Raw genomic sequence first — 11,136 nt, 5'->3', positions numbered from 1 at the left:
ATAGCCTACTTCTAAAATAGTACAGCCTTTAGAAGGTATACCTTCTAAAGGCTGTACTATATCAAAGGTTGCCTTCTTTCAGTATGACTGTGTTGATATTGTTTCTCTCATCGTTACCCCAGAGTTGCTGAGTTATCCCTCCAGATGGACAAACAAAGCGACATTTACTCTAATCCATTCCCTGCTCCAGTCTGACTATTGTTGGGTCAGTGGTCCAGCTGATCTGCAACCCCCCCCCCCCCCACAGCACGTCAGAGGCGGCCCCCCGTGCTTGTTTCCCATGTAGCCCCCGAGTAGTCCATCACAATGCCATTGTTGTCCATGAGACTGTCTGCTGTGATTACGCATTCAGCCAGCCGCGGTGCCTTTTGTCCGAGATCCTTCTTGACTTTGTCCCTAAGACCTTTCCCTGCCCGCCGCGGCCCATCTGCCCTCTGTCTGACACGCTCTGCACTCACACCCCCCATCTCTTGCTTACGCACACGCGCGCACACACACACACACACACACACACACACACACACACACACACACACACACACACACACACACACACACACACACACACACACACACACACACACACACACACACACACACACACAACACCCTTACGCATGCAAAAACGCAGGGCCCGGTCCACACCAGCTGTCATGTCCACTCCGTGTCCCCTGGGTGTGGGGAAGGTGCAGGCGGGTGCAGGCCGCAGGCTGCCCATAGCAGCAGTCTGTCTCCAGCTGACTCCAACCCCAAACAAACATTAGCAGGAGCCCACAGCAACAAAACAAAAAATCGAAACGTAGCTAGCTCCTGGCCATATGTTTTTCTCTCATTCTAATCATAGTGCACCCTGTTACATAATGTGTCCTTATTCCGGTCATGGTATCGTTTGGTAAGCAGGAAACGGTTGGGGTAGTCTAAACAATGGCAGAGGATGTGTACCCTACAGGTAAACAAACTGCAAGTAGGAACGACTGCAAAAGTGAATTCAGTCAAATGATGCCACTTAGCTAGTACCTTTTTAACCTTTTTTTTTTGTCACGTGTATTTAGAAACAAAGTACATGTCGGTACATGAAGAGATGTCAAGGCCATTTAAATACTGTATAATCTTACCCTAATAATACAAAGCTAGAAACTAAAAGGCTAAAACGTTATATAAAAATAGACATGAGTGGTCATTGATAGAGGTTATAAATATACAGGAGGAAGAGGGGCTGCTCCTAGTAGGAGTGGATATTTATAGCCCAAGCACACTGCTGTTTACCAGGAGGTGACCACCAGGGGTGTACTTATCAATAACACTGTCAAATCAAACTCCAAATAGCACGCAATGCCCTGTCACGCCATCCATTTATGGAAAGGTGTATTCAAGGTGAAATTACATCACTTTTATGAGGGGATCAAAAGGATTATTCCAACGGTTCTTCTATTTTTAGACATTGTGATTGTTAATATTAGATCACCTTTCACTCTTGGCATGTGTGTGACCGATTGCAATATATCGGAGTCCTTCTTGCACCTATAATCAAAGGGCATCAGAAAGAATGTAGTAGAAAGAATTAGGGTAATGAGGACATCATATTCAACTGTGACGATTCTTATTTTATCTTATGTATTTACAGTGTTGATATACCATTAGAATAGGATTAACCACCTCTGTAGGCCAACTTTGAGGTACACATTGGCCTATGCTGTTTTGACGACGCTCACTGTTTACATGCAGTCAAATGCTTTACAATTTGTTTTGTATATTCACACACAAAATGTATTCAAGTTATTATCTATAATTACTGTTGGATTGAAAATAAACGCTTCTTCAGTGCACATGAGCCCATGAATAAGGTGGACCAGCAGCAGCAGCATCCTCGGTGGGGAGGGAGGAGGGGGGAGGAGGAGGGAGGAGGGAGGAGGGGACAAACTCCAGACTAGCAGCGGGCTGCAGGCGACTCGTACCGGGGAAGCTGCGTCGCGAGCAGGCGCCGAGTCGGGACAGCATCCAGCAACGGAGCGCTAAGCTAGCTTCCACTAGCTTAACCTCACTTCTTTCATTTTTTTTTTATTCTTCTAACTCTAGAAAACAGGGCCAGTCGGCTCTGTGGCTTCGTCGCCCTGACGGTACACCATGTCTATATTACCGTTCACTCCCCCCATCGTGAAGAGACTCCTCGGCTGGAAGAAGGGAGAGCAGAACGGACAGGAGGAGAAATGGTGCGAAAAAGCGGTGAAAAGTCTCGTCAAGAAGTTGAAGAAGACGGGACAGCTGGAGGAGCTGGAGAAGGCCATCACCACTCCGAATGTCAACACCAAGTGCATCACCATCCCGAGGTAGAGCAGGGGGTACCAGGGCTGCTACAGCGCGACATGCTAGCGGGGGACGCCAGGCTGACTAGCTGAGACCATTAGCTCGTCTCTAGCCGGCCGGCTAAGCTGCGGATGCTAACATGAATGCAACTTGAATGCAGTTGTGTAATCAGAATACCTTTCAGCTGGGTGCAGGTTTTCTTGTTTAACATTGCAGTTCGGCCATGTAAGTTTCACACATGTACAGATGACTACGAACACTTGCAGCTAGCTAACGATAGCATCCCCCCCCTGCTAACTTAATACCGTGTTTACCAGGGTATAGCTCTGCACCCTGACCCCCCTGTGAGTTGGTACTTTACTGGACACGTCCGGAGATACCGTCAGTACAAGTCACCCGAGCTCACTTTGGATGTCTATCAATGAACGGGGAAGTGTGTGTAGCTGTGGCTGGAGGTGCTGCCACTGGGAACCATCCCTTCCCCAGTTTAAAGCCTGTTTGGTAACAGCTAGGATTAGTCTGTAGGCCACACAAGGTATCTGTCCGAGTTCCTTAAAATAACATTGTACCTATTTGTATTTATCTTTAGGCCTATCTGTAAACTAGAGGGCGGCGTTGTAAGGTTGGAGGCTGTTACTGCAATTAAGGGCTGCCTGACTTGGGGATAAAAAAAACAAGAAAACAGTCACTTGGCTTGTTGAGGTCGTCCGTCAATCCAACATCGCACCGCAATGGGATAAGTGGTTTGGGAAATTGTTTGGTTGGGATGGGTAGCAATCTGTGCTCCGAGTCAAGGTTGGAAGCACTTTGGGTTAAGTATAAATTAGGCCTATTTCTGGGGAGTTCAATGGTATTGTCTTATTTTGAGAACTTGTTTTTAATGACAATATTCCAGATTCTTTGTATGATATAATATATATGATGGTCTCCTTTATTATGAGTGATTGATTGGTTTAGGGACATTTGACTAAATCCAGTGGAAGATCTGTTTTACTGTTTTGTTGGCATAAATTCTCTTTCTCAGTCAACTTTGACAACTTTGGAATTGTTTGTAAGCTGTATATGATTGGACGATATTGTATGCGTATACATTATTCTATGCTTAGTCAGTGACTTCCTTGATCTTAAAACAAGAGACAACGACAGTAATAACTATTTAGTAACGGAAACGGCGTGGCCTGTGTGTACAGTGATGATTCTGTGTTTACTCTGGGTCAGAAGTGGTTCTGGAAGCGTTGCGCTGTGGTCCCTGTTTCTTCCAGGGAGCCCACCGCCCGGGATGGTGTCGTGCTGAGAATCTATTGAGTCCCCTAAAGCTATGTCCGTTTTCTGCTCTCTATTGGCGATGCTTTATTTGGTAATAGCAATACAATTGTTACACATGTCCTTGATAACTACATTATGGATCGAGTTGAGCACAATGTGAAAAACGCCAATCCCAAAAATAGCTTTCATAGCACCGTGAGCAAAGCCCTTGTGTCTACAGTTTAGCAATTACCTTCAAGCAAGCAAACCGTTGTTAATCAAACAAGTCACACAAGCCAAAGTCTAAAGCCTGAGGTGAAAAGTCTTTGATCCAAAAGCACCTCAAAGGTAGCTCTGAGGTACTGTAGAGTTCATGCAATCTTTTATTGGTACTTCATAGAATATTTTTATATATATAATTTGGAGCAAACATTCACTGCACGCAAAAGCTGCACGCAACACTGCACCGGCAAGGTGGTGGTGTGCATTTTAGCTTTTGACTTTTTTCTTTCTTGAGCCTTTCTTTTTTTAGAGAAACTGCTGGCAGGGAGACCGTCATGGTGAGGAACAAGAAACACATGTTGCCTGTCTCTGACGTTTAACAATGAGCTGTAATAACCACAGATAGAGCCAGATGTCACAACAGTGTGAACTCTCAATTGTGTAGAGCAGTCCCTGCCCCGCTTCAGGTAATGGAAGTGATCTTAACTCGAGGAAGTGCTGATTGAGGGTTGGAATAAAAGTAGTTTTCACCGGCTATGTGCTGAAGAACATCCTCAAGTTTGATCTGCTGATCTGTTTAGCATATCATTTGAGACAGTCATGGTGCATATTAAACATTTGAAAAAAACTTAATAAGGTGGACATACCTTTGACATTTGCTGCAGAAGCCATGTGGTGACATGTGGTGGATCCCGTCATCTGAATTGAATGGAGCGTGATGACGTGGCCTTTGGGCTTGTCTCCTTCAGGTCTTTGGATGGGCGTCTGCAGGTGTCCCACCGGAAAGGCCTACCGCACGTCATCTACTGCCGCTTATGGCGCTGGCCGGACCTGCAGTCGCACCACGAGCTGCGGGCCGTGGACCTCTGTGAGTTCGCCTTCCACACCAAGAAGGACGAGGTGTGCGTGAACCCGTACCACTACCAGAGGGTGGAGACGCCTAGTGAGTGAACACCTCCTCCACCTGAACAGACCTCACTAACCGTCGTCTCGTGTCACTCATGCGGCGAAGGGGTCTAACGACGGTTCATGTTGTGTTTGTGTCCAGTCCTGCCCCCGGTGCTCGTACCGCGCCACACGGACATTCCCACGGAATTCCCCCCCCTGGATGACTACAGCCACTCCATCCCGGAGAACACTAACTTCCCCGCTGGCATCGAGCCTCAGAGCAACTACATCCCCGGTACACAAACACACACATCAGGCAGAACCAAGATGGGCTCCAGGGTACTGGGGAGTGGATCTAAATGTTTTAATGACATATTTTGGGTTGTTAAACTAACATGTTTGTGTGTGTGTGTCTGTGTGTGTTCTTCAGAGACTCCTCCCCCTGGGTACTTGAGTGAAGATGGAGAGACAAGCGACCCCCAAATCAACCACAGCATGGATACAGGTATGACATAACACCTGAATCACAGTCCTCTTTCTCCCGCACATTTGCCTCGTCTTCAAAACAATGATCTCTTGTTTCACTCCCCAGGGTCGCCAAGCCTGTCACCCAATCCCGTCTCGCCATCAAACAATAATCTTGGTAAGCGTGAATCAAAGTGTTGCTCTAGGAGGGAGGCTGTTGAGTATTTGTGTTTTATTCCAAGAAAGAGTGGACATGGCAACATGTGCCCGTTGCCCTGATCTCTGATCTCGTCACACATCCCTGCTACTGCTACCCTCCATGTCACCACTGTGATTCCCCTGATACTTTTATTTCTGACTGGAATTGAGTCTTAAATGTGTCTTAGATTAGAGCTGTACTTTCCATTAATACATATTCTACTGGTTGAAGCTCTTTCAGGCACATGCTAGCCCAAATCAGGATCTCCCATGCATGCTGGCATCAAATGTATTGAATCGAAGGCACTTATTTTGTACAGTCTAGTCGTTTTAAAGGCGGGTCACGAAATGCACATCTCAATGTGATGACGATATTACGCCACTAACTACGTCACCGGGGGAGTCGGCAGGAGAAGAGTGCAGGTCACATGCCTTCTCCATGTGCAGCGGAAGCAGCTCAGGTCATGGGGAAGCAGCCAGGGACCATTAAAACCACAGCTCTCCCTAAGAACAAGGCCCAATGGTTTCACAGCTGCTCCGCTCCCATGCGGTTATTCTTAACGTTAGCAGCAGCGTCCACAGGACATGTTGCATTTTAATGGGCAGATGATTGGAAAGCCCAGGATTCTGAATGCATGAGCAACACGTACAGCCCATGCAGTGGCAAGCTAACCAGATGTAATTCACCTACTGCAAAATTGAGTTGACGTTTCACAGCCGTGCCCGACAAATGAGATCACTGAATCGAGCATCTGTTGACAAAGGCAATGTGGACGATTGAGATGTAACTATGTTTCCAGTCTGCCTACAGTCTAATGCTGTATTGTGCTAGCAAAGTAAGTGTTGAGTAACGCCGTCAAGGTTGCGCTAGGCTTAGACGTTTTTGCGCAGTGATTGATCACAATAGAGAACCAGACTCTCTTTCCCAGTTAGATGTCACTGATGCTCAGACACACAAAGTTGATATATTTGTCCCTTTTAATGCAAACGTGTAACTAAGCTTACAAAGGGTTATATAAGCCATATATAACCATTTGGAAGTGAAGCACATTAGTTTTGAGCACAATTCACATGTTAAGGTCAGAAACATACTGTTGGTTAAAAAGTGATTCTCTCGCTCTGAAAAGCATTTTGCACACATAAAAATGAGAAAAGTTGATATATCAGTCCCTTTCAATGCAAATGATAACTAAGCTTACAAAGGGTTATATAAGCCATAAACCACCATTTGGAAGTGAATCACATTAGTTTTGAGCACAATTCACATGTTAAGGTCAGAAACACATTGTTGGTCAAAAAGTGAATGTCAAAATGTCTGCCTGCGACAAGGCACCAAAATGTGTATGCAAATGTGTTCTGGATTTGATGCAGAACTTTATTTATTTGAAATGTTGTATTTTCCTTGAAGTCCTTGTCCTTCATCATGGTAATCATTACTTGTGGCATTCCCAGTTATTCTGACCTTTTTGTGGTGCCTTCACCGCACACCTCTGGTCCTTTTCCGTCCCCACGGTCCAGACCTCCAGCCTGTGACCTACTGCGAGTCGGCCTTTTGGTGCTCCATCTCCTACTACGAGTTGAACCAGCGGGTGGGAGAGACCTTCCATGCCTCCCAGCCCTCCCTCACCGTGGACGGCTTCACGGACCCCTCCAACTCTGAGCGCTTCTGCCTGGGTCTGCTCTCCAACGTTAACCGTAACTCCGCCGTGGAGCTCACGCGCAGACATATAGGTACCTATGTTACCTCCGGTAGACGGCGCACAAGTGTTTGCCATCAGATTTGCATTTTGCATAAACCGCAGGTAAAACAAACCCACAAACTTAAACTACCCTCACTCTCGCTCTCTCTCTCTCTCTCTCTCCTCTCTGTTTCTGTCTCTCTCTCTCTCTCGCTCTCTCTCTCTCTCTCCTCTCTGTTTCTGTCTCTCTCTCTCCTCTCTGTTTCTGTCTCTCTCTCTCCTCTCTGTTTCTGTCTCTCTCTCTCTCTCCTCTCTGTTTCTGTCTCCCTCTCTCCTCTCTGTTTCTGTCTCTCTCTCTCTCTCTCTCTCTCTCTCTCTCTCTCTCTCTCTCTCCTCTCTGTTTCTGTCTCTCTCTCCCGCTCCCCCTGCAGGACGTGGGGTGAGGTTATACTACATCGGGGGGGAGGTGTTTGCAGAGTGCCTCAGTGACAGCGCCATCTTTGTCCAGAGTCCAAATTGCAACCAGCGCTACGGCTGGCATCCTGCCACCGTCTGCAAGATCCCTCCAGGTCAGCATGACTGACACACCAGTGATACACACCAGTGATACACACCAGTGATACACACGGCCGTTACACATGACTGACACACGAGTGTGACACACGAGTGTTACGCACGAGTGTTACGCACGAGTGTTACGCACGAGTGATACGCACTAGTGATACACACTAGTGATACACAAGAGTTACACACAACGCTCTGTTACACGTGACACAAGTGTGACACCCACGCGGTAGACGGGGCCAGTCGGCCGTTACTTGAGTGGTGCTCTGCTCCGTTCCCAGGCTGTAACCTGAAGATCTTCAACAACCAGGAGTTCGCTGCGCTCCTGGCTCAGTCTGTGAACCAGGGCTTCGAGGCGGTGTACCAGCTGACCCGCATGTGCACCATCCGCATGAGTTTTGTGAAGGGCTGGGGAGCAGAGTATAGGTAAGTCAAACACACAACGCATAGTGCAAACCAACTGACCATAACCCTGTTGTGTCAACGCAAAAACCTTAACACTATTTGGTTGATCACTACTGGCTACTACTTTGATTAGCTCTTCTTAACCAACTGGTGACACATGGAAACGTACAAATACAATGGCAGCCCAGCTTCTTGTTCTGGTCTTGGGGAGCACTGAAGACTGACCGGTGACTACATGGCCAATACGTTCCTAACTTCCTACTTATAGTCATTCGTTTGAGTAGAAACTTGTCTAACTCTTACAAAATAGATTCTGGGGCGTTGAAAGGCCCAAAATACCCCTAAAGGTGTCCAGTAATGAGGCCTCTTAAGGCAGTACTGCTGGGGCCCACACCGTCTGGGCCATCCAGAGATTGTGTCAGGGCCGTGAGGAGCTCTGAGCAGCGCTCTGGTCCGGGGAGGCTGGGACGGCTGCCTGGGGGGGGGGGGGGTGGGGATGGTTTAAAGGAGTCAGCAGGGCCCCACGGTGACCTGCCTGCCTTCTCCCAGGGCTCCCCTCCCTAGACACCGCCGCGTGGGGAGCCTCTGGCCACCTGGCTCTGATTACACCGCTGCACCCGCGCTCTTATTACGGTGAACTCTCCTCTTTCTCCTTTAAGCTTCACGCTAACTCTGGCGGAAACCACCTGAAGCATAGCGGCTCCTTCTGGAGATGGGTTCAGCCCACGCAGCCCTGTTTAATATTTAGGGATGTTCCCGGCTTGGGCACCTTCTAGTATGTGAATGTCGGGCATGTCACTGATGTTAATTATTCCAGTGTCTCCCTAATACGAAAAGGACTTTTACTTTGGAATCTAAACTCACGTCGACATTTTTAGTTGCTTTTGCTTTCATCCAGTCGTGATGAATTGCATGAGCTTATGAAAACACTGCATTCCAAGGAAACCTCCAGCGAGGTTTAAAGGACCTGAGGTCGGGGGGGGCGATGGTGGCTCAGGGGGCCGCTGGGGGCTCTGATGTGAAGGCCAGACTACTGAAGCCAAATGGTCCAAAGGAGCCAAATGGAATAGTGTGCAAGCAGGCGAGAAATCAGGAGAATGAACAGGGGGTGGGTGAAGGGTTGAGACGGTTTGAGGGAGGTGAGTAACGTCCTAAGAATGCAGGAGACATGGAGGGGGGTGGGGGGGGGTCTTAGTGCCCTGGACTTGCACGCAAGGGGGATTCCCCTGGGACGGACCCGAGTCATTTGGTTAAAGAAACATCAACATTAGGGGGGGAAATATCCCCATTTGGTCAGTCAGGGTGCAGTGAAATGCGAACCAAGCTGTTTTATGTTATGACACGATGTGTGAACCAGTTTGTGATTGTGTGTGTGTGTGCGTGTGTGCGTGTGTGGTCGGCAGGCGTCAGACAGTGACCAGCACCCCCTGCTGGATAGAGCTGCACCTGAACGGCCCTCTGCAGTGGCTGGACAAGGTGCTCACGCAGATGGGCTCCCCCAGCATCCGCTGCTCCAGTGTGTCCTAGGAACAGCATGGTCCCCCCGTCCCCCCACACTCATTTACACACAGTTCACATAGGATCAACAACAACAAAAGTTTTATGATAAGGAAAAAAAGTTTGAGTAAACTCATCTGAACACACACACACACACACACACACACACACACACACACACACCACTGTAAAGCACTTTCCTTGTATGAGTAGCCATGAATTCCATTTGAAGGTTTATGTTATGACTTGTATCTGTCGTCTTGTGCCCCCACAGCCACAGCATGTTAGCAATAGGTTTCATGGTACTGAACTTGCACCCTACCACCTTGTCCCCATCATGCATTAATGTACATTTTAAAACGGTATTCGTAGTGCTAGGTTCATCATTTTTTGATGACGACCATTGAAATCCTTTTGAAAAATCTGCTTAATGTTCCGTTCTTTTTGTTTGTTTTTAAGTCGATTCTTGTATGACTCAAGTTGTTGGTCAAAACGAAGATATTAATCACCCTGCTATTTAATGAAACTTGGTCATGTTCAATGCCCCTTCAACTGATCACCTATTTTTGTAATCGTGAATTGGAAAGGCTTCTTTAGCATTGTGGCTCTAGTGAGGAACATTTTAAACGCCCCGTTTGAGTAATGATGAAATCCCTCATCTTGTTAACAAAATACAAAGTACAAAGTACTTTGGCCTTACCAATTAGTCTATATGATGAAGTAGTGAATTATGTGGTTATTCCTTCCAATTGGTAATGTTGGCTATTGCTCAACAGAGAATTGGACATGTTTAAGAATAATGTCTGTATGAAAACTATTTTGCTCAGTGAAAGACATTTTATAATTTATTTTTACATAGTGTCCTGCATGGGGAATATATTTTTATTGGCACCCCACTATGATCGATGTATATAAATATTCATAGCTTGTGATGATTCAAGTCTTTTACGGTCATCGGATTCAGTGGAAAACTTTAGGATCGATCGATCCTGAAAATACTGTACCAGCTGTTTAACTGGAAAATGTTTCCATGAAAGGAATAAGGCTAATATAAACTGTGTCAGTGGAGTAGTTTAGGTCTTACCATCGTAACTCTCATCGTGTCTCACCAGCAGTAGCCGCCCCCCGGTGGCGCTCTCCTACATAGCACTTAATTTACACATGTAATCCACGTCAGTTCAATGTTCACCTGTGAGTACACCACGTACTCTGCATGGATAAACCGCCGTTATTAGGACTTGGTGTAATGGTCAGTAAGCGCATCAATGGTAGTGTTTTCTGCTTGTCCTCTTCTACATCCCACATTGTTATGGTATAAAGGCATGCTTGATATGCTTGTGGTCCTCGTTTATTAGTGAGTCGGTTCAAGGCGGCCGTCTCTCCCACTGCACTTCTAGTACACGACACCGAGCTGGAATGAACCCTGTTCAGAGCCGCGACGGTGTATTCAACCAAGTAGTTCTTAGATCCGTGTCATACTTTGTATTTGTATCTGACTTTGTTAGGTCTGTTATCTCATGTATTAGGTTCTACATGTTAGTCCAAATTGTTTTGAAATTGCCATTGTTTTTGTCATGTGATGATTTAATAAAAATGTACCCGAGCTGCAGTTTACCGTACATACAGACAGACTTGCACCTAAGATGGGCAGTTAATTCAAGCCACAGTC

At 46.8% G+C, this 11,136-nt stretch overlaps 1 protein-coding gene across 1 annotated transcript; it reads left to right on the top strand.

Moving 5' to 3' along the window:
• The first annotated feature begins 1,950 nt into the window (after positions 1-1,950).
• smad3b (SMAD family member 3b) lies at positions 1,951-11,065 on the top strand. Its single transcript, XM_084476752.1, has 9 exons — positions 1,951-2,327; positions 4,521-4,714; positions 4,820-4,954; positions 5,090-5,164; positions 5,252-5,302; positions 6,841-7,053; positions 7,433-7,570; positions 7,847-7,991; positions 9,374-11,065. Exons 1-9 carry the CDS (start codon positions 2,125-2,127, stop codon positions 9,495-9,497), a joined length of 1,278 nt encoding a protein of 425 aa, XP_084332878.1. The 5' UTR covers positions 1,951-2,124; the 3' UTR covers positions 9,498-11,065.
• Positions 11,066-11,136: the final 71 nt, after the last annotated feature.

This window comes from Micromesistius poutassou, assembly GCF_964030765.1.
Source record: "Micromesistius poutassou genome assembly, chromosome: 13".
NCBI classification, from domain to species: Eukaryota; Metazoa; Chordata; class Actinopteri; order Gadiformes; family Gadidae; genus Micromesistius; species Micromesistius poutassou.
Note: the sequence above shows the minus strand (reverse complement) of the source record. Positions and strands in the feature narration are given on the sequence as shown.

What these genes read in the sequence shown, in the direction of transcription:
- smad3b (XM_084476752.1), top strand. Translation starts at nt 2,125, where the DNA reads ATGTCTATATTACCGTTCACTCCCCCCATCGTGAAGAGACTCCTCGGC. An exon ending in TCAGAGCAACTACATCCCCG is followed by an intron (nt 4,955 to 5,089) that starts GTACACAAACAC and finishes TGTGTTCTTCAG; the next exon opens with AGACTCCTCCCCCTGGGTAC. An exon ending in CAACCACAGCATGGATACAG is followed by an intron (nt 5,165 to 5,251) that starts GTATGACATAAC and finishes TTCACTCCCCAG; the next exon opens with GGTCGCCAAGCCTGTCACCC.